Below are 24,326 nucleotides of genomic sequence, written 5' to 3' on the forward strand. Positions count from 1 at the left end.
TTCTCTGAACTAATTGGATTAATGAATCACGTGCCCGGGATTTTGCCTCGAAAACCGGCTGCTTAGAAACAATATGGCGTCGAGTGAAGAACGCGTGGTGCGACGTAAAAATACGAATCTGAACGCAAGTGAGGCGAGTTTCTACCTTATTCAATCGTAATTATATCTCTTCACAGGCATTCCCTTCATGGGCCACCATCTTGTAATAAACTCCCCTATGGGCCTAAGCACAGTAGTTAGTTTATACGTCTTATTTTTTAATTTAGGGAAGATGCCTTGATAGTTATATAAACAGTTTATTACTTCATACCATTACGGCTGCAACTGAGCTATTCTTCATTTGCGACTACTTGTAAGGCTTTGCTTCTGCTAGTCTCTCTGACTATCTAGCTAGGGGGCTCCTATATATACAGAAAATGATTGGCGCCAAGCCAAGCGCCTTCTACGTCACTCTGACTAACGCCCCCTACAACTTTTTTACATTTGTGTGTTCATAGCTAGGTGCTTTACCAAAATTTTCAGAGGGGTACGTGGGCAGAGAATCCTGTATCAGGGGTCCACGCGAATCGTATAGAAGGACTATAGGATCACGGTAAAAGGGTCCTTCCTCCTGTAAGGCCAAAAGGTGGCACCACGGAATAATAGTCGAGGTGGTGCCCTCTGGATCACTGGTCGTTCTATTATTATGCGGTGGCTGCCAGAGGTCAGACATCTAAATTTTCTAAAAGTATTTAAGAAATTTGGTAATTTGGGTAAAACTTGAAATCAAAATGAAAATCGATCATGCTCCAAAATCTCCCATATGAAAAATTTGCGTTGTGAATGTGATTTTCTGTTTTTATACATAATTTTGTTAACACATTTTAATTAATTTTAGGGTTTGACGTTAAATACCGTGCAAGATGTGTCATTGAGCATTCAAGAAGCTATAAGAAAGAAAGACGATGAGATAACGCTGTTAGATAGTTGTTGTCTACAGCTAGTGATTCCAGTGAAACCCAAAGGAAACAAAGAAGTTCTTTGCTTTCAAATGATGTCACCTGGAATTAAATTAGATTGGATCACAGATCTTCGCTTAGCGAAGCTTGCAATGGGTAATTACTTTGGTGTTCTAGTACCATTGATTTGGTTTATATTAATAATTTAATTTATATGCCCCTGGTATAGTTCACACTGTATGTTTTTTTAGATAATGTGACAATTTTAAAATTATTTTAAGTTAAACAGAAATTCTTATTATTATTGAATAATTAATTATAATGTTTTTAGATGCTAGCAATGCCCCTTCTTGGGATGTTCAAGAACAAGAGAAAAGACCCAGCAGTAAAATGCCTTTATTTGTGAAAACATTTCCAGTCCATTCCGGAGAAGGAAATTCCGAGGTAGGTAGTGTTCTTACATATTTAGTAGAAACATTTATTGACTCGTTGAGTAAAACCCAGTTAAAAAGGAGAGTTAGCACTGGACGAATATTTATTTAATTAACATAATACATTAATACATAAAAGAACGAGGGTCATCGATTTCACTTTAGCCTTCTATTAATAAACTCTGTTGATGGGAACATTCAGTTAATCTTAAGCATTAGTATAATAAGTGACATTCTTTTGATATTTACTATAATTTTGGGTAAATTGGTTGCAACGGATTATAAACCAAATCCTCCAAAAATTAGCCTAAATAGTTGCAAAGTACCGTGTATCGAATGGTGAATCGCACCCACATTTGTTTCCCCATATAAACCATTGTGAATGTGTTGTTGGTTTTTATTAATTTCCTTATGGTCGTGTATTTAATCTTTACTTAAAGGTGAAATGTGGCTGCTATTACGCTGTTTGTTCATCTGATGGTTCTGGTGGTCACTGCCAAAATCTTGTTTGCTTAGTAAGCGGTGATGGTATCAATAGTCACATTGTTATTATGACAATTCGTCTTACCCAAGTGAAAAGGATTGGTGGCGTTACGTTGAATGAAGTTTATATATTAGCTCTTGAGGCGGCTCCCTCGTTTACTACAGAAATTAGTAACATCTCTGCTGGAGTAGGGAGTTATCCACACAAAAATATTTATGGAACTTCAGTTCCTGAAAACCAACATTCATCAGATAAAGGGTTTGGCGAACAAAATGAAGCATTTGTTGGAGGTCTTGAAGAAACCCTTTGGGTTGGAACTCAAGATAGAAGGTAGATAACCAACAATTTTTTTTATATATCCCAAATTTTGGCCAATTTCTTCAAGTAAAATATTTTTATTAAGCTCATTCAAAGTTTAAAACAAACCTAAAACTCCATTTAGAAAAGTACAAATATTCCTAATATAGTAACAATTTTTGTGATTATGGGGAAATTGATAATAAATGTTTGGTATTGGGAAATTTGGACATTTATTACTAACATCTACCATTTTAAGCTCCATAAAATTGATTCTTCATTGGTTCTGCATGTAGTAAATAAAAAAAGGTTAGACTTAACTATTTCATACTAGCTTTGAAGCAGATCTGAATTTTATACCCCACTTTAATGTCATATTTTTTATTTACAAGTAATATGTAAACCGATGTAATAGATGGCTAAAATGTCTTAATATTTTGTTTTAGGATTTTACTAGTTGAAGGTCGTCATCCAGAAGAGTGGCAAGAACTTGGGGAAGTGTCTGTGGCAGCTCCTGTTCTTCACATTAAATATCTATGCCAGCATGTCTTTGCTGCCCTTTCAAATGGGTCCGTTCTCATCTTTCATCGAAATGCTGGTGGAATATGGAACATGGAAGGACCGCAAATTGTAACATTAGGAACAGAAGCTGTGACGTGTTTACTTCCAATTGGACAGTCTCTGTATTGTGCATGTGGCTCAAAAGTTTGGGTTATTGATGCACCTTCTCGAGAAGTTCAGGTACAGATTCTTTGCAGTTTCTGAAAAAGTTTTCATTTGTTAACTTTATCATTTAATAAAAATAATCTTAAATACAAACCTGATGATAAACCAAATTATGTTTCAATAATCTAAAATCTGTTTTTAGAATGCATAAAATAATGTCAATTTAAAGATTTATCTTACATAATTTTGAATTTTTGACTGTGTTCAGTAACTAAAAATGAAGCTCATATCTGAAAAATTACTGGATGGGCTTTTGGCTTTTCATCTTGATGTATATGGCTCCTTAAAGTAATGAATCTAATCTGATGGCAATCAGAAATAGTGATGTCACACTCATTTAAACTAAAACCACTATTTAAAATCGCATGGGAAAAATAAACTGTACAACAACTTTTGACGTAATAATTATGATGCTCATAAGTGAAATCAGAATCACTTTTTAATAAAGAGCTTTTTAGATGATTTGGAGTTACTGAATGCAGCAGTTGTAAAAAGTGAAACATTGCAGTTAGCATGCAATTACTATGCTTTTTTATCATGGATCACTTATATTAAATCATAAATACATTTAAACTATATGACCTGCCATAATAATAATAATAAAGCTTTTTTATTGGATATCTCTTATCAGTTTGTAACTGGTTTACATAGAGGTCCATTGAATTAAAAAATTAAGTTAAAGACAATCATATATATATTTTTTCAGAGTTCTCTGGAACGCTAAGAGCGTATCTTCGTTTTTTAATGTTAGAGGTAGTGAATTCCAGAGCTTGATACCACTAACTCTAATGCATTTCCCACTATATTTGTTGGTTTTCTTGGAGACGTTGAAATTGATTTTCGAAGTTCTTGTGCAATAGGTGTGGTTAGTGTTGAGTGTTTGTATGAATATGTCGGTAATGTAGACTGGGCAACTTTTATGATAAATTTTATACATAAGGATTAGCGTGTGATATATTGCTCTTTGATTTAAGTTCATCCATTCTAACTCAGTCCTGGCGTTTGTGGCAGATGATCTGGAATGTTTGTGTAGAATGGAACGGGCACTGTTGTTTTGTAGGATTTGCAGCTTTTTTAATTTAGACTTTGATGCGTGGTTATAAAAAATATCACCATAGTCGAGGACTGATTGTACCAATGAGTTATATAAAATACAAAGATTGCTTTTACTCAGGCTATTGAGAAAAGGTTTAAATATCCAAAGCTTTTGCTTTGCTTTGTTAAAGGTGTAGTCGATATGATGTGACCAACTAAAGTCCTCATCAAAATATAACCCCAGATATTTGTAGGCAGAAGTTCGTTTTATGCTGGTGTTGATAGATTTAAGATAGGAGCAGCAGTCACCTTCTTATGTTTGTCGGGGGAGAAAATCATTAGAGCGGATTTGCTTTCGTTTAGGATAAGGCCCTTAGCCTGTAGAAGATCTCGTAGCGCGAGTACATCTGTTTCAAGGTCTTTTAGTGCAACCTTGAGATTAGCATTAGAATTCAAGAGTGCGTCATCATCCGCATATTCTATAGAGATTGAGTTATTGATAATTTTATGGTTGTCGCTTGTGAAAAGATTAAACAAGAGCGGGCCAAGGATACTTCCTTGTGGTACTCCCGACTTAATTGTAAGTGGGTGTGAAGTTTTGCCATTAACAGATACAATTTGCGTACGGTTAGTTAAATAGGATTTAAACCATTCGAGTGTAGCTGACTCAATTCCATTAAGCTTTAAAATTTCAAGTAGTAATTTATGGTTCACCCTGTCAAACGCTTTAGACAGATCCAAGAAAACAACTGCCACAAATTTACCCTCTTCAAGGTTGCTAAGGATGCGCTCATGAAGGTTTAGGATGCCTGTTGAGTGGCCAGGAAGAAATCCTGATTGCATAGAGTAGAAAATGTTATTAGTAAGGCTATACTCTAACAGTTGATCATTAGCACATCTTTCTCCTGTTTTAGATAAGCCCTGGAGATTAGAAATTCCTCTGTAGTTGTTCGGGTCTTTTTGGTCGCCGGCTTTGTAGATTGGAATGACCTTAGCCTCTTTCCATCTTGTTGGGTTTTATTAAATGTCTGAAATTTTTTGCCATTTCAGAAAAGTCTCATCATAATTAAGATTTTACACATTCTTGGTAGATATTAATGTTAAAAAGCTATAGATCCCCAATTTGATAACGAATATACTGTAATTTTGATTGGACTCTGTAATAATTTTTAATATAAGTGTGGAATTATAATTAAATGTTATTAGTGTAAAATATGTTAAAACTCTTATAATTACAGCGAAGTTACTCCTTGGGGCAAGGTCATGATGGCGAAGCTAATCTTTTAGCCCATTCTGGAACTGGTCTGTGGATATCTCTTCAAAATTCTGCAACAATTTGCCTGTACCACACTGAAACATTTCACCATTTGCAAGACATCAATATAGCTTCTAATGTAAACAGGCTTTTAGCTGGCAACCCTATTTATGGTAAATATAAATTTATCTTAAGTTTTCCTCATTTTAATATCGGGAATATAGACTGCATTCCCTAAAAATGAGTGTAAAAAAAGAGTTATGAGGTACATAAAAACCTTACCTCAAAGTATTGCTTGTGTTCAAACTATAGGCTCGAAATTTTGTTAACACAGTGTGTTTGGTTTGTTTCAGTATTTGTGCCTCAGACACAATCTAGATATTCTTATTCTTAATGAGACTAATTTTATATATTTTTAGCACATTTGCAAGAAACACCTGTAAATCTTCCTGAAGTTCATGTAACATCTTTGATGGCTACAAGAGGCTTGTTATGGGTAGGGACCAATGTGGGAGTTGTGGTTACCATTCCAATGCCACGATTGGAAGGAGTGCCAATAATCACTGGGAGAAGCAACGTGGCCTATCACGCCCATCTTGGCTCAGTTTCCTTTTTGTTGAGTCTTCAGCAGAGGACAGTCGTTACATCGTCTACAATACCTCTTCTGCCTGCTGATAATGAATCTAGTGCTCCTGGTTCTCCCGATGGAAACCAAAGCCTTGACAATGAGGCGCAAACTACTAGCCAAGATAATTCCCATATCAAGACTGACACAGACGACCAAAAACTTTCTGAAAGTGACCAATCACACTCCAAGGTTCAAAAGCAAAAATCTGATTCTTTGCTGCCCTCAGGTTGGCTAGGAAGGAAAATTATGGGTGAGTTTACTACCTACCTACGAAAATTATACGTAACATCTATTAGTTCTTTATCCCTTTTTATACCTATTGTATGAATTTTGTATGTATTTTGGACACACTTTGGGGTCTAGTACTGTCAGATCTATTTTTAGTCTCCACCCACAACTCTAAGCTTGTTTAAAAACACATTTTTTAGACAATATACAAATTATTAGACTTTTAGGTATTCGTAACAATTTATTTTGCCCGCTTAAAATAATAATAATAATAATAATGTTATACTTATAGCGGTAGTAGCACTTATGCAAAAAATCAAATAACTACTTAGTGTATAATACATTTAATTAAATACACCAACAATTGTAAGTGGTAACCTGTTATTTGGTATTTCAAAAATACTTGGGAATTGGGTATATATTTTATCATAAGTTTATGATACCTCTAAGTAGTCAAATAAGCCTTTTTAAGGTAGAATCTTTGTCTAGAAAACGATATGTCAAAACTTGTCTCTTCAATTCCCGCAAAAATGAAAATTTAAAAAAATCTGAGCCAGTTCTGCTGTGTGGTCGAGAATGAAACTATATTGAGAGGGGCTAATTTTACTATGCGGAGCTTAGTGGGGTGGAAGAGGAGAGAGGGTTCGTTATGGTTATTTAAGTGTCGTTGGCTTGCGTGGAGTAAGAACCGTCTTTTCTCTTCATCTAGTGGGCGTGAATGGAATAAGGAAGTTATATTGAAAGGGAATTGGAGAGCCAAAATTATTGATTAAATACCACATTTAATTAATGAGAGATTAAATCAACTTGGGATGATTTTTCCCAACACTTCATCTGCAAGATTGCACTGAGTTAGTTTTACACACAAATTAGCCATAGTAAAATTATTATAACTTGAGAAATTTAAACTTCGAACACATCAAATATAAACACCTCTTCTGTTCGCTCATTAAAACTGTTGGCTATTTTCATTAGCCAATAACCATCACTTTTTAGTTGAGTCATATCATGAGAAAAATAAATCAATAGAAAAAAAATTATTTTTTTTCTATGTGAGGAGAACAAATTTTCCGAGGGAATATCAAAATTATCTATTTTGAGGCAGTTCCAACTAGCCTTAAGGATTAGAGAAACGTCGGCTTTGGCAGTTCAGGATTATACTAAGACTACGTTGACATAAAAAATAAGTTGGCTAAAAACAACTTAAAACACCATTATTTCAACTTGGTTTTATAAGTTTGTATTTGGGCCAAATAATACTTAATAATAACTTAAATCATCTTTAATAACCAACTTATTTCCAACTAGACCAGAATCAACCCCTTACTTTTAACTACCTAAAACCAACTTAAAAATAATATGTGATTTTCTGACTACTAACTAATTTCAAACTTAAAAAAAGAAGTATTTTCCTATCAACTAACTGAATAACAACTTATTACCAAGGGGTCGGACATTTACCAAAATCCCGTACACTTTGTCTAAAATCGCAAAATCTTTCAACTCTCTCTTTAGTAAATTAACTTTGAAATCCCAAAATCACTTAAAAAAGTAATGATAAAATCGCCAAAATCTCTCTGAAATCCTGAAATCCCGTACAAAATAATGGCAAGTGTCCGACCCCTCGCTTATTACCCCTTTAACTAGTAACTTGAAATATGCTGATAACTTGAGCCTACTTAACACCAAGATAATATTAACTAATAATGTGTATGCAAACTAAAATCCAACTTATTTTTTGGTATGGGTATTTTGACAAGCATATCCGCCAAAGGCAGCATAGCCATTTGACTACTTAGAGGTATCATAAACTTTAATTTTTTTTGTTTCCTCCAACAAACAATTTCATTCAGTGAAAACTTAAATTTTAACTGGTACTGTTTGTCTAATTTAAAATCATAGGACAAGGTCAAAAACCAAATTTTCCCGCAACTACAGGAGAAGTTCATATGTCTGGAGCTAAAACACTGCCTCGTGGAATGACATTCTGTCGGCCAAATTATGTAGCCACACCTCATCAAACTATGCCAGATAGTGATAATGATGTGTATGGTCTCTACGCTGACTTAATGAACGTACAAGACTATGAAAAAGACAGTCAAGAAAAGCTTTATGAAAGATTAAATCACAGTGATCCAGAATTGGTTCATTTTCATCTGACCACTTTAGACCGAAGGTAATAATAACTATTATAGCATTTTCATTAGAATCTTTTTTTTTCTGACTTGAAAGGCATTATTTTCTAAAAAAAAAATCACCCTCTCTTATATTGTTTCAATATATAAAAACCTGAAATTTAGTGCCGTATAAAACCTCTTTGACACCACCGAAGTTTTGCTTAAGACAAGGTTCTATTTAAAATTAAAATTCTTCAAAAAGGAAAAATACTTTGGTGAAATAATGAAAAATAATTGAATTGACTGTTAAAAACACTATTTCACATAAAATGGTTTTCTGCCAAAAAAATAATTCAAATGCTAGCTTAAATATTTTAAAATTTAAATTTACTTAAGATCATTTTTATTTAAGTAATTTTATTGGTTGTTCCCATAGTATATAATGCAGTGGCATAGCGTCAAATTTTGGTCCCGTCCGTATAATATTACAAAGGACCCTCATTAAAAACCAAACTTGTCTATTATTGTTAAGAAATGGCTTAGTTGTCATATTGAACAATGAACAAGAATAACTGAATTCATAGAAGTGATTTTAAATTGTAGTTTTTAGCACTAAATTTTCCAAAATTTAAAATTGTTGAGTATTGATTGAGCTGCCACTTGCTTTAAGGCCCCCAGTATAGCGAATAATAAAGGCCCCCGTGGTTGTGGGGTCTGCAGGTGCTTAGTTACAACACTGATATAATGTTTTATTTTGAAATTAGGTTGAATGGCAAATCAGGACGGCCAAGGTCTTGGGATCTCTCAAATATGGCAGTATCTGAAGATTCAGATTCATCTGCAGTTTATGACATTTCTTCAGTGGCACCCTCCAGCGTGTCATGTCCTGAAGCTAGAACAATACAACAGCAAAGCGGGCAACAATCGCAGCAACCAATTTATCACCAAAATCTCCGTGCCACTCATCATCATCTACAGCAACCAAAAATTCAAATTCAAAATCAGCAAAAAGCTCATACAATGGCTATGACAAACACTGCTGTGAATGCTGCAATGGCGAAGAGCCATACTGCAAGAGCGATGCACCGCAGATTACCAAAACATTTGATTGATCCCGCTCAAAAAACTGTGTTAGTTTTAACAGGAGGATCTGGTTATGCTAATTGGAGGTGGTGCGAACGGGACCTAGCATCAGATACCAATAGGGGTGGTGATTCGCATGTAATTCTCTGGGAGATGAAACTTTGATAAAGTTTCAATTTACTTATATACAATCAAATAATGGTATTTCCAAAATTATTTCGCACAGTTATTTAGAAAATCATATAATTTGTTCTTATATATTAGAGATTTTGTAGAGTTACAGATATATCTATCTATCTACTAGATTAGTACCGGTTTTAAATATTAGTTTTGTCGTAAATATATTTAAAAATATATAGAAGGCAAAATTAACTATATAAGTTTTAGGCTGCTTTAGTAAGGTACCAGTATTGATTAGTGATTATTAGAGGCAAAAACTTTTTCATTTACATTTAAAATTCTGGTATTTTCCTTATTTAGATAAAGTAAATTATAATTCCATGGTGATGTTTAGACAATAACTCTGGTCCAACATTGAAATCACCATTTTAAACACTAGTTTTACTATTATAACTGTCAAGGTAATTCTAGTGATCTGTGATTTTATGCCATGCCCGGTACCTTCTGCCAGTTGTTATATTTTTTCTTAAAGTATCTTTAAAAACTAAATAAAAATTATTTATGTGAAACACTTAATTCTTTTTTCTATTAGTGCCATAAGTTTAAAATTCTACAATTAGCAAAAATTACTTTAGGCGACTGGTGGTTAGTTTCTATGAAACGTTTGGCACATGTTTTGAACCATTTAAATACTGATACTGGTATCAACTGAAGCATTTTGTATAAACTAGAGGATTTTGCCAAAGATTACTTGAAACAAACTTTTTTGTAAAAAAAATAAAGTTTGAATATTGATTGTATATTTTTTTGTTATTTTGTAAATTAGAATTATGTGAAATACCGTTAACTCATTGGGTACTATAAATTTCTCATTATTATGGAATTTGTGTAAAAATATATCATAGTCCCTAATGGGTTGAAAACTCTCGGTAACTGTGTATTTTCCATTTAGTACTGACTACTGAGTTTCAGTATCTGATTTCAAGTAGCTTTGTACACTTTTTGTCTTAAATAGTTTTAATTTTAAAGGCTTGGTATGTAACACCTGATAGTTGTACCTATAGTCTTCTATATAATGCTAAAAGAACTATTTAAATTATATAGCAGGCATTTATATAAACATTTTTATGAAAATGTACACTTTTTTACTGTCTGTAAAATAGAAAACACGTATAGTACCAAAGTTTAAAAAATTATTTTATAGCACTTTCCTAATCCTAAAAATATTAAAGATTGAATGACCATAAAAAAGCAATATATGGGAAATCGTATATAGAGTAAATGAACCGGGTTATGAAACTTAATATGTAATTAAGGAGGCCTTGTTAAGGTCGATTTCTATAGCCATAATATCTAATTCTTTGAACTGCCAAACGGATCTATTCATGTCTTACATCCACAAATGTCTATTTTTCTTTATTTGACTTTTATTTTAAAATTATTTGTGTCATGCAAAAAATAATTTTATAGTAGCTTGAATTAATCTTAAACATGGTTACGCTAATCAAGTTAAGCATATCATTGTTACTATATTGCAATCTAGTCTGTGCCTATTTTAGAGTTTGCCTTTCTATTTTTTTCATTTGCCGCACAATATTTCATATTTATAAGTATTCATGTGTATATTCAAGCACGAACAAATTTTACTGGCCAGATATTTCTTACTCAAGATTTTATAAATTTCTAAACTTTTTGTAATATCATTTTGGTCAGGCCAATTTTACGCATTATTTTAAAGCTTTCTTAGTGATATTTATATTCATTCCATCATATTTAATTGTCCCTCTTTTATCTAGTAGATAAATCAGAGCACTATATATTGATATTTATTTTAATAATACAGTAATTGGTTACCTCTTTAGTTAAAGAAATTATTTCTGAAGAATTAATAGATTGTTAATTAAACAACATATATTTCCTTGTGAAGAATAGTAACTTTTAATTTTTAACTGACAAAATTTTGATAAGCCTGTAGTATAAATTTTTACTATTAGTTTAGTTAATAATATCAGTAGTATATAATCTCGGATGAGAGAAGTATTAATCTACCTAAAAAAAAACCTGTTCATTTTCCAAAAAACATTTGGTTAGAACCAATAGTGCTAGGGAAAGATTGTTATATATTGATTTTCTAATACTATTTTACAACCATACATAGTGTAATTTTTACAATTTGTATCCTTCAAAGGTACATGTTTTATTTTAATGGCCTGGATGGAGACTTCTCTTGTAAAAGATATTATAAACTTATGATATCAATACTTAACACATTTGATTTACTCAATCACCTTACTTTAATATAAGTATATTATCCAAAAAAGCTAAGTACTAGGAATATAATTGCAGCTTTTAAATTAAAAATTTAACTTGTCATATTGATACTCAATATTTTTAGTTTATACTATTTTCTTTTATATTTTTTCACAACATATAAAGAGCAAAACAGGATTGGGCAAACCAAAAATTAACTTTAACATATACCAGTAATTTACTTATAATCTGTCTTATTTAGTTATTCGCAATCTTAATTTGTTTTAAAATAGTTGAAACAACTTTTGCTTTTTATTAACTTGAATTGTTGTGCATTTTACGAGTGTATCTGGCACTAGCAGTATAATACAAATTATTTCAACTTGCATAATCTACTTAAAATTGTTGTGAATAACATATTGCAAGCTAATACTAAACAATATATTTTATTGATTTTTTACTTTAGAGAGTATATAAAAAAATTTACTATGGTAAAAATTGTTTGGCAGCTGCTGTGTATTTAAACGTGAAAACTAAAATTCAACAATGATTTATTTCTGATCTGAATATACAAAAGTCATAAAAATATTTTTTTGGAAATACTGGTAATAACTAAATTAATTTTATATTCTGAAATAATACTTTGAAAATGATCTTTATCCAAAATATTTTAGTATGATTTTATAAAACGATTAAAATTATGGAATAACAAATTATAACTAATTTATCATCAATTTATAAATTATGGCTGTTATACCATAATGTAGGATTAATATTACGATAAAACGTTTTGAACAGTTTGTATCTGAATACCGTAAGGAAAATTTTTGTACCTTTATTTGTATAGATATTCTTTGGAATAAAATATTCGCTGCTGAAGCACTTGATTTTATTTAAGGAGATGGGTACAAATTTGGCATTACCACCTTGGCGCCACCACTGATTTGGAGACACAAGTGGTAGGCTGGACTGAGTATAGCCTACCTTGCCCAAAAATGTTTTTAACAATGACCACCTTTTGGGGTTAGCTTCAAAATTCGGTACATTGCAAGTTAAAAACTTGTCAAGGTTAACAGTAATAGTTAGTGTAGGGAGCTATTGGCTTGCGTGGCATGAAGGGCTTGCCACCACCATCCTACGCATTGTAACCCGGCCACCTGTTTACAGGCATTATAAGTTGCTAGTAGACTTGGGCCTAGCTGATTATTATTAGTTTTTTTTGGTACAAGATGATGAAATGCGTGATTGAACGAAACAAAAAGAAACAAAACTCTACTTCATGCTTACTATTTCGCCTTCGTAATACAATTTATACCCTTTTTGTGTAATTGGGGGTCATTGTGTACCATGCTTTACCGCAAAAGAAACTAAGCTAATATTGACCAATTCGTAAAAACAGCCCATTAAACAATATAGATCCCAATTAAAAATGCACATCAGTTGTCGTTCGCTACTGTGCTTTCAACATTTTCTACAGAGTTTCCAGTGTAACAATGATTTTTTTAATGTATATTTTGGATAAGTCCAAGTTTTTGAACCTATTTATTTTTCTAGTGGTCCCCATGCCCATTTTAATTATTATTACTAGACAGTTTCAGCTAGGAGCAACAAACACAGCACCCCACACAAGGAGAACGCAACCCGTCAAAAGTCGTGGATTTTCTTGTGTACAGTTTTCATTGGTTAGATGCTTTAGCGCCTGCTGCCGTCCGAAGGGGAAATTCGGAAATTGTCTCCCCCCCCCCGCCTGTAAAATATTCAGCGTAAAGGTTCGTCCAATGAAATTTGTACACAACCCTGCGTTAGCGTGTTTAAATGCTAGCTGTGTTCTCCTTGTGTTTGTTGCTCCTAGGTTTTAGCAACTCATAAAATAGGTGTAAACAAAACGTCTATGACTTTAACTAAAATTGGTTCCAACTGCGGGAAAAGTCGTAGACATTCGCCTTTTATGCCTGTTTTACGAGTTGCTGAAACTATATTATTATTAGTGATGTAAGTCGGGTAAATACCCAGTGGGTAGGGTATTTTTAAATAGGTATTTACCCCATGCACGGGTAAATACCCAAAACTAGGGTTTTTATGATTAGGGCGTTAGTTAGTATCGGGTCGAGTGGAGCTATCTGTTATCCTCCTTGTCTACATCTTTTGCTTGGTTTGGGCTTATTCGGTAGGGCAATTTGGGCAAACTACATTTTTAAAAGCACTTTTATATTAGTCAATTTTATTTCTAGCCTGGGAGTTATTCAAAGATAAAAATAAAGGTGTTGCTTTCATATATATTGCTGTAAGGAATACAAACATTCTAATGTCAACAAAATGACAAAGTATATCAGGAAATGTTTTAATGGCCCACATGAAATGAATAAAATCTTTAATTGCTCATGTTACTGTTAGTGTTAAGCCGGGTAATAAGATAGTCATGATGAGGAGTCTGAGGAGAGCCAGGGGCAGCAGAGACTTAACTTTCAAGTGATCATCCAGATAATGAATAAATAATATTTAATAGTTATCTCATGTGTAATATTACTATGTAAAATTTGCAAAAAAAGTAAAAAAACAATAATTAATATTTAATATGAGAATAACTTGATGTGTTTGTGGGTTTTTCAATTACCGTATTCTTAATTGAATAAATTAAAAAATATTTAACAAAGAAATTAAAGGTGTTTATAAACACCTGGGTATTTATGTATTTTGGGTATTTACCCGGGTAAGTACCTAAGGTATTTACCCTGCGTTATAAATACCCGGGTATTTTACATCACTAATTATTATTATTACACGTTTCAACCCCTTACCAAAAAATAAGCTGGTTTTAGTGTGTATTTCACCTGGTTTTCTTAAAATAAGGTGTTTTTTAACAGCATAAACCTGGTACAACCTAGCCTATTATTTTTCACTTTTTATAATTTGGTACTAGCCTGGTATAAAGCTGACTTATGATATATGGTCATAATCTACCTGGTAATAATGTGGTTATAAACTGGCTAAAGTAGTTTACACCTGGAGATTTTCAAACCAAAAGTACCAGGTCACCCCCATGTTTTTCTTGTTTATTTTAACATGGTAATAATGTGGTTTTGAACTAGTTAAAGTAGTTTATTCCTGGAGATTTTCAAACCAAAAGTACCAGGTCATTCCCATGTTTCTTCTCATTAGACCCTAATACAGCTAAAGGTGCAAAACACATTCTTTATGTCGATTTTCGCGCCGCGTGGCTCATATACTTCTCGTAGCAATTTTTGATATTTTAGTGATAAAGTTTTAATTATATATCAATAATGTCTGAACCTTCAGATGAAATATCAATAACATCTGAACCTTCAGATGAAGAGATAAAAGCTTTGTTAAATAGAAGTGTTCCATAACCTTTAAGAAATAGAAATGCTAAGGCTTAGCATTAGTTTTTTGGCACAAAGACCAAAAAACTAGTATTGTGCCTTTAACACATTTAAAAGAAAAGGATAGAAAAGATGGGAACATTTGCCACAGTAATTAAAATTGGACTTGGTAAGCTATATTTTTGAATTATGATTTTTCACTTGTTTATTAGTGCAGTTCATTTAGACATGAAGTTCGCATTAAATGTAGTAGTAGGTTTCACTTTTTTATGTTCTTAGGTTCGGTCCCAGTAGTATATACTCAATTTTGCAACTTCGAAATCCCTGTGCTAACTCTGGGGTACGCTAAAAACCGCGAGTTTTTTGGACTTTTTTCCATTGTTTCCTCATAGCTCCACAGTTATGCTTTTAAGCGCATAATTCCCTATCATCTTTTTAAACTAGAGTACATGTTCTACAATTTGAGCACAAAACGAGCTCTGTAAGTCTAATAGTGTCTGAGATACAGCTCTTCAAAAATAGGCAATTTTTGCCATAATTTTGGTTTTTAAACTATCATCTATGTTTTGAGCCAAATGTTGCCATAACGACGTGTCCTACGACCCTTATGTTACAAAATAGTTTGTAGGAAATTTAATTAGCTTTCATTGAAGCACAAGTACCTTCCTGTAGGCCTACTAGTTCTCGAGAAAATGATCAAATAGTTAAATTACTGTTTACCGCTAAATTAAAGCAAGTGTCGGCCCTAGTGTAGTTGTGTTCTGGCTCATTAGATGTCGCCGGAAATTTTTGCCAAAAAGGTTTTTTTTGAACTACCGTCCATGTTTCGAGCCAAATATCACTACAACGACGTGTCCTGCAACCCTTCTAGTTTGTAGGGAATTTAATTTGCTTCATTTAAGCACAAGTACATTCTCGATTCTTATGGTTTTATTTATTTCCTTTGATATATTATTAGTACTACGGTTTCCGTTTAATATATCTTATATATATTATAGATATTTACGTATATTTCTATATGTTTTATTTATACAAACTTTATTTATTTTATATTTTACTATGATTTTTCTTTTTGTTTTTGTTTGTGAGTTTTTGAATAAGAACATACAAAATTACAAGAACAAGACAATACTCTAAGAATATTTCGGTTTCTTTGATGGGCCATGTGTGTCCTCAAAATCTTCGGCATGTTTTGACTGCGCCAATTTTGTAGGAGGTGCTAGGCTTAGGTCTTCTTCGTCAGATTCTTCCATCTCGATGGCTGGTACGTTGACGCAGATAGGATCTGCAGATAGCAGAGCATTTCAGCCCTTCTTTATGGAATTTACACCTTCCACCATCACAGCCTTTCTTGCAAGTGTGTCAGAATTTATATTCCCGGTGTACCTAGTAACAAAGACCATACCACCGGAGGTCTATCATCATAGTGCCCTACGCCAGCGTCCACCTAGCCCGAACAGGTGACAAATCCAGCATGGGTAGCAGAACTGTACTACTGATGGTCGCACCTTTGACGCAAGCCACTCAACCCAGCAGAAGGTACAGCAATTGTAGCCAACTTAGTCAGTGGCAGCCATATTTGTTAGTAGGCCAAATGGCCAAAACCCATTATCTTATCAGGCCTAACTCCCAAGGGCACCGGTGGTGGCGCCAGTGTGGGAGTTAGTATAAAAGGAGGTAGGAGAGAGGCATTAAGAGCATTCAAGCAGAACTGTAGAGTCAGTAGTTAGAAGCAGTCAGGAAATAGTATGGGAGTGGTTAACTCCCAGCTAGCCCACTAGTCAGTTGTAGTTGGTCCCCCAGTGGCTGCCTGGTTGCATTCTCTTCCCTTGGTGGGAATATCTCATTATAATAGGATAATTATTGTATAGTTCGCTCTAAGGCCTCCGAAGGCACGTTACCAACCCTCGAGAGTAGAGTGGCTATACAATGGGCGGACCAATTCCCACTTCGCACACAGCAGTGGGATTAAGAGTGGATGCTGTAGCAACTCCAGCCGACACCCTACCTACGGAGAGTCAAACCCTTTGGAGAGAGCTCCTAAAGATATAAACGACGGGCACACAGCAGCCCAAGTAACCTGGCACAGCTGGCATCGGAGATCCCGGTTTGACCCCAAAAGGCCGGGAAACAGGACCGCCATGGCCTCATACGGAGGCCCGCCGCCCCACAGCAGGCTACCCAATCCACCGAGGCAGCCAGTTTACACGGACCCTCTCCGTTAGCCTGAGCCGAAGCTCAGTATCCAGCCCAAACCTAACCGAAGTCAGAGGTGGAGATAGGACAATTTGATCAGAGAAATAGCGCAAATGGAAAATATCTGCGCAAGGGGTTGGGAGAAGAAAGAGACCAAGATGGATGGGGATGGGAGAGAATCCAACAAGGGCTGATGCCTACTACGATGAAGAATGACCCTGCCCCTCAGAAGCTCCTCAAAGGGCTCTCGTGCACTTGCAAGAAAGGCTGTGATGGTGGAAGGTGTAAATGCCAGAGAGCAGGGCTGAAATGCTCTGCTATCTGCAGATCCTGTGAAGGGAAGCGTTTCGTCAACGTACCAGCCGTCCAGATGGATGAATCTGACGAAGAAGACCTATGCCTAGCGCCTCCTACAAAATTGGCGCAGCAAAAACATGCCGAAGATTTGGAGGACACACCCGGCCCATCAAAGAAACCGAAATATTCTTTGTGTTATGTCTTTTTCTTGTAATTTTGTATGTTTTTCATGTCCACATATGTTCTAATAAAGATGTAGTTTTAAATGGCACAAAAACCACTTTGGGATTAATTTAATTTACAATACTTTTGTAATTTTGTTTAGTTATGTACGTTTTCAGTAAATTGTAAGTACGTATATCGTCTGTAATTAGCTAATGACTGTACTTGAATAATTTGTTTTTAACACTATTTTCCAAGTTTGGCGCATTGTTCTTATTCAAAAACTCACAAACAAAAACAATAAGAAAAATCATAGTAAAATATAAAATAAATAAAGTTTGTATAAATAAAACATAGAAATATACGTAAATATCTATAATATATATAAGTTATATTAAACGGAAACCGTAGTACTAATAATATATCAAAGTAAATAAATAAAACCATAGGAATCGAGAACGTACTTGTGCTTAAATGAAAGCAAATTAAATTTCCTACAAACTATAAGGGTCGTAGGACACGTCGTTGTAGCGATATTTGGCTCGAAACATGGGCGGTAGTTTAAAAAAACATTTTGGCAAAAATTTTCGGCGACATCTAATGAGCCAGAACGCAACTACACTAGGGCCGACACTTGCCTTAATTTAGCGGTAAACAGTAAATTAACTATTTGGTCATTTTCTCGAGAACTAGTAGGCCTACAGGAAGGTACTTGTGCTTCAATGAAAGCCAATTAAATTTCCTACATACTATGTTGTATAATAAGGGTCGTAGGACACGTCGTTATGGCAACATTTGGCTCAAAACATAGATGATAGTTTAAAAACCAAACTTATGGCAAAAATTGCCTATTTTTGAAGAGCTGTATCTCAGACACTATTAGACTTACAGAGCTCGTTTTGTGCTCAAATTGTAGAACATGTACTCTAGTTTAAAACTATGATAGGGAATTTTGCGAGTAAACGCATAAGTGTGGAGCTATGAGGAAAAAACTGAAAAAGTCCGAAAAACTCGCGGTTTTTAGCGTACCCCAGAGTTAGCACAGGGATTTCGAAGTTGCAAAATTTAGTATATACTACTGGGACCGAACCTAAGAACATAAAAAAGTCAAACCTACTACTACAATTAATGCCTTTTTTTTGTCTAAATGAACTGCACTATATGGCTTGAGATTTCAATTGAATTGTTCTTGTAATTCTACAAAATTTGCGTGCTTCACTAGATAACCTTCAAAAATGTTACAATAAAAAAATTGGTCTAAATTTGGTTGGTAATCATGTATCTGTCGAAGTACCAAATAAAACCAAAAGGAAAAAACTTTTTGAGAAAAAAGAAAGTGATCAAAGCAGCTAAAGCCAAAATAATCACCAAAAATGGTCAGGATATTAGTACACTTCAAAATCCATGGGAACATATATCAGAAACAGCAACTGCAACCTCAGGAAGTGTAACTGTACCTTACTCAAGAGAAGCAGTTGTTACTTCACAGTCATTAGTTCCCGCTTCTACTTCATTTCCCTCGAAAGCACTTGCTGTCTCAACTGCGGATTAATATTCAGCGGAACCAGGAATATCATGGTCAGCGCAACCAGCAATATCATGCTCAGCGCAACCAGCAATATCATACTCAGCGGAACCAGCAAATGCCTACTCATCAGCTCCTACTATTTCAACTGTCATTCGATTACCCACAGAACCCGCAATGTCATGCTCATCAGAACAATCATCAACACGTCGATACTCAATACAGCCAGCTTTACAGGAATATGCTGGGTCGAGTGAACCATCCCAACAAAATTTTGGTAGTTTAATACAACAAACGCAGTTACTGTTAGATTGAGGCTCAGATTTTCATGTAGTTATTTAATTTTATATGATAACATTTAGTGTTTAAATTAAAGTACTTCAATTACTACAGGAAACAAATGCCAATTTACATTTAGTAGAACAAGATTCCGAGATGATGGAGAAAGGTATGTAAAACAATTAATTTATTTTTGAGCACTGACGGGACATTTTCTTAATTGCATATGATTCAACTAAAGCTACATACGTCTTTAAACAACTATTCAATACTGTGTAATTATAGTTAAATATTTATTCATTGATCAACAATTATAAGTACTATTTTGTTTCTAGCACCTGACACAAACAGTAATAAAGAAATACATTCCGAAGAAGAAAGCCCTAACAAGTATTATGTTCATTAATTCTTGTTTAGAATAATTTAATTTGAATTTTTCCTTTACATCTTTAGCTGTAATACGTTTAACAGACTGAAAAAAATAGGTATGAAAAATTAAATTTTTTATTTTATTAATATTTATTTATTTGCAATATTAGCAGGAGATATGACAAGGAGTTCACAGCGTCTTTCCCTTCTCTAACTTTTACCCCCCAAACCGTGGTATCTCCAGTCTGGGAGACGGAGCCGAGATGAAATATTTTAGTGACGCTCTCTAGCGAGGATTGTGGGAACTACCGCTGAAGAAAAAACCAGTTCTGACTGGGTTGTAGAGCTGCCTCAACATGAGCCCGCAAGAAGGGTTTTTTTCTCCTAGAGGGCGGGATGTTGATAGTATAGTATCTCACGCGACGGCCAAGAAAAAAAGAGAACGCCAGAGAGAAAATTCGAGGGGTGGGTAGAAAGCGGGATTTATTGGGAAAAACGGGATTTGTGTTCACCACGCCGAGGCCCATTCACTGCGGCAACCGCTGTCAACTCCTAGTCATGTCTCCTGATATTAGCTATACCCAGTAAAATTGGATTTTTGGAATTAATTCTAACAAGTTTAAAAGAGCCCTTACCAAAAAATAAGTTGGTTTTATTAAGGTTTTAACCTGGTTTTCCTTAAATAAGAAGGTTATTATATAGTATTCACCTGGCACAACCTAACTTCATACTTTTTGAACTATTTGTTAATTGGTATTGAAATGGTATGAAGCTGAATTTTGATTTTTCCACAAAATCAACCTGGTTTATACCTAGAACTAAAATCATCCTTACCTAGCCAGATAAATCTTTAAATTTATTAGGTGGAACATTAATGGTTTTAACCTGGTTTAAAAACCATCCCATCAAGTTGATAGATTTCGACATGGTAATAACGTTTTTCAATTGGTTAATGATTTTAGGTCAGAAAATTACTGTATGAAACTAGTTTTTACGTAGTATTTGCACCTGGTAATTTAAAAATATTTTATGCCTGCTGATTGCAAGAAGGTATAAGCATATTGCAAATTAAAATTTTATTTTAAAAAATGCGTACATAATTAACTAAATTTAAAATGTTATTTAATAATAAATATTCCCTAATCGTATAATGTTAAAAAATAACTAATTTTCTAATAAAAAAAGCATGACATAATTAATTTATACATATACACTTGATTGATGGATTAAAATAAATTAAATTAATCTAGAGCCATATTAATTAATATTGCTCTAGCTTAATTTAATGAATTTTATTCAAAGTGTACGTATTAATTGCATTTTTATAGAAAATTAGTTTCTTAACATAAATACAATTTGGGAATATGAAAAATAAAATTTTAATTTATTAAAATTTTAATAATTATAATTATATGCATTTGATTTAAAGGAAGTTCATATTTTATTGATGGATAACTAAATACAATTAATTTGCTTCAATTAAATTGGCAGGCTCAACCAAAAACATTGTTCCCTCTTTTTCAGGAATTATAAAAAAACATGGTAAAAAATTCCAATTACCAGCAATATTGATTGCTTGTATTGTCAATTCGCTATCAATCTTTCTTATGTGATTTACAAAATATCTTTCCCTATTTGGACCATTTTGGAAAGGTGTTGACATTTTTAGTAGTTGGATTATTGCATAATATGCAATAACACATATGCAATTTGCACGACATGTACACTTGGGAATGTGTTTTACAAAATATTTAATTTTACCAAACACAATTTCATTTGGACTACTACACTTTACGTACATTGTGTTGCGTTTTTTGGATCTTACATATTGTTCGCTTTCAAGCACCACATTGTTAATTTTTAGTCGTTTGAAAACCTGAAAAATATTTATTTGATCCAAATGAGCAAGTAGTGCTTGGCGAACATAAAATGGTATATCATTAACAATTTTAGCTACACCTACAACTGAAACACATTCTTTAATTTGATCAGATAATTTGTGTCTTTTTCCTTTTGCTAACATCTTTTTGCAAAAATACTGGGAATCTGAGCCAATAGTTAATGTTTCATACCAAATTGGTATGCTGACAAAAGCAGATACAGAAGATGCAATCTGCTTGTGGATAGACTGCGTTCCATGAAACATTTTGCTTAATTTTCCATTTAAATTCTCAAATTGGAAACATGAAGTTTCTAAAAGTGGACCTAAGGTAGAATATGTTTCGGACAAATGAAGCAGCCCATGAATGTTGGCTGACATATGTCGTCTACCATATAGCTGTTCAAAGTCTGAAACATATTCTATCAGTAGTGATTTGGCTATTTGCAATTCATCGATTGAGGCTCCGGACTTCCTTAAAATATACATTGAAAACACTAGAAGTAAATGATGATTAAAATAAACTGGTGGCCATACATCGTGCAAGACAGGCACAGAATAGTATAACAAAAATAACATAAATTCGGAAGCTTTCCAGTATGGAATATCTTGGGTGGACCGAGGAAGACGTTGAACAAATGAAGGTGGATGAATGCAAAGCAATCTTTCGTCAATTAATGGCCTTATATTATGTAAAGAGTATGGTTGTGCAGAATACTGACTGTCTAGCAATAGTAAAAGAACTTTCTTGGTAACACCTAAAAATACAGCGTGCATGGCATCTACTGATGTTGATTTAATAATATCGGGAACCATTTTGTTTAAAATTGTGGGACCTTTAACCCCTAATAGAGACCTTCCCAAAACGTTTGTTTCTATACCCAAAGCTACAGTATCGTCATGAGTCCTTACATTTGTAGCATGTTGATATGGATAAATGTGCACATGGGAGGTTTCTGTGATGAAATATGTTTCACCTTCTTGTGTACATGTAGAGCAACCAAATGCTCCATTATATTGAACCATATTTAATGCCATAGCTTTTGCTGGCAAGTCACAAGTTCCACATAGCACAAAACCTTGCATTATGAATGGTTCATTTTGATCTGGTGATCTGACTTCAAAACCATCAGAAAGCTTCTTGAAAGAATGGTGCATTGGTTTAAAAAAACTGTTAATAACTGGTTTTGTAACCCCAATCCATACACCTGCAACAATAACATTTTCTTGCCTAATTCTCTCCTTATAGGGGAGTTCATTGATAGCAAGGTATATTGGCCACATAGTTTTCTTTGAAGAGTTGAACAATTGAACCCCGTCTGTATTCCAAGTAAAGGAGATATTGTTTGGGTTTGAGAGTATTCCATTATTTACGTAATACTTTTGATATAAAGAACCATTGTAAATAGCAGAAATATTTCCATTGTCATCCTCCCGAAATCGATTCTGCAGCATATTATAAAAGTTTGGTCTTTCAAGCATTGCTCTAAGTTGATGTTGTATGGATAGGTCCATTTGATGACAAACATTGTAACAGGCCTAGTATGAAATTGGTATCAACCTGGTATATTACATGGTTATCAACCTGGTTTAGGTATAGTATAGGCCTGGAATGAACTGGGTATCAACCTGGTTTAGGTAGGGAATAGGCCTGGAATGAACTGGGTATCAACCTGGTTTTGGTAGGGTATAGGCCTGGAATAAACTGCGTATCAACCTGGTTTAGGTAGGGTATAGGCCTGGAATGAACTGGGTATAGGCCTGGAATAAACTGGGTATCAAACTAATTAATGATGAGTATAAGCCTAGTATAAATTTGGTATCAACCTGGTTTAAGACTAGTATTGACCTAGTTTAACTGGGTAGCGACCTTGTAATGTAAAGGTTATCAAATAGGTATTGACCTAGTTTTAAACCAAACTATTTTGTCAATATGGTATGAAGCTGGTTATGAAAGGTAGTATTTACATAGTATTATTATGGTACTTGAGACATATCCAAGGTTAAAACTAGGTACTAACCTAGTACATATAAAGAGCTATTTAAACCAGCTTATTTTTTGGTAAGGGAGCCAGAAAATGGATCCCAAGAAATGAACTCACTTGTGGTTAGTTTACACCAAAAAGGTTAAGAATTTAATATTATAATATATAATAATTAAATTATACTAACCAAATTTACAGGCTAGCGCAAAAAACAATTAACTTATGCGTCACCAAAAACGATCCATATTACTCAGTCAACCAAAAATGGTAAAAACTATGCCTGTAATTATTTTTAACTGAAATTAATATACTGTTATAGGTTGAACTGGTTAAAGGAATGGGAGTAATGGTCTCAGTTTCTTTTTTAACTGAAATGTCATTTACTCAAATTAAATTTCATTTAAAACAGTTTCTTTTTTAACTGAAATGTCATTTACTCAAATTAAATTTCATTTAAAACAGTTTCTTTTTTAACTACTATTATAGATCACTGAATTTCCAATGACCTAGTATCGAAAGAGTATAAGCCTTTTTTAGGTAGGGTATAGGCCTGGAATAAACTGCGTATCAACCTTGTTTAGGTAGGGTATAGGCCTGGAATGAACTGGGTATAAACCTGGTTAAGGTAGGGTATAGGCCTGGAATGAACTGGGTATAAACCTGGTTTAGGTAGGGTATAGGCCTGGAACTAACTGGGTATA

The 24,326-nt window shown here is 33.9% G+C and overlaps 1 protein-coding gene across 3 annotated transcripts in view; it reads left to right on the forward strand.

Annotated features, from left to right (window-relative positions):
- LOC149925351 (rho guanine nucleotide exchange factor 10-like protein) overlaps positions 1-11,136 on the forward strand; it is a 44,393-nt gene extending 33,257 nt beyond the window's left edge. For 2 of the 3 annotated variants that reach the window (XM_090161129.1, XM_090161130.1), the window contains exons 15-22: positions 878-1,094; positions 1,270-1,382; positions 1,810-2,183; positions 2,597-2,891; positions 5,150-5,339; positions 5,586-6,044; positions 7,925-8,198; positions 8,904-11,135. In XM_090161129.1, the coding sequence (XP_090017255.1) occupies positions 878-1,094; positions 1,270-1,382; positions 1,810-2,183; positions 2,597-2,891; positions 5,150-5,339; positions 5,586-6,044; positions 7,925-8,198; positions 8,904-9,387 (2,406 nt within the window). In that variant the 3' untranslated portion in view covers positions 9,388-11,135. Of the gene's footprint in view, positions 1-877; positions 1,095-1,269; positions 1,383-1,809; positions 2,184-2,596; positions 2,892-5,149; positions 5,340-5,585; positions 6,045-7,924; positions 8,199-8,903 lie in introns of all 3 variants that reach the window. The other variant, XM_090161131.1, reaches the window with a different exon arrangement.
- The last annotated feature ends 13,190 nt before the right edge of the window (positions 11,137-24,326 follow it).

Source organism: Leiobunum rupestre, chromosome 10 (genome assembly GCF_980474605.1).
Source record: "Leiobunum rupestre chromosome 10, qqLeiRupe1.1.hap1, whole genome shotgun sequence".
Taxonomy (NCBI): Eukaryota; Metazoa; Arthropoda; class Arachnida; order Opiliones; family Sclerosomatidae; genus Leiobunum; species Leiobunum rupestre.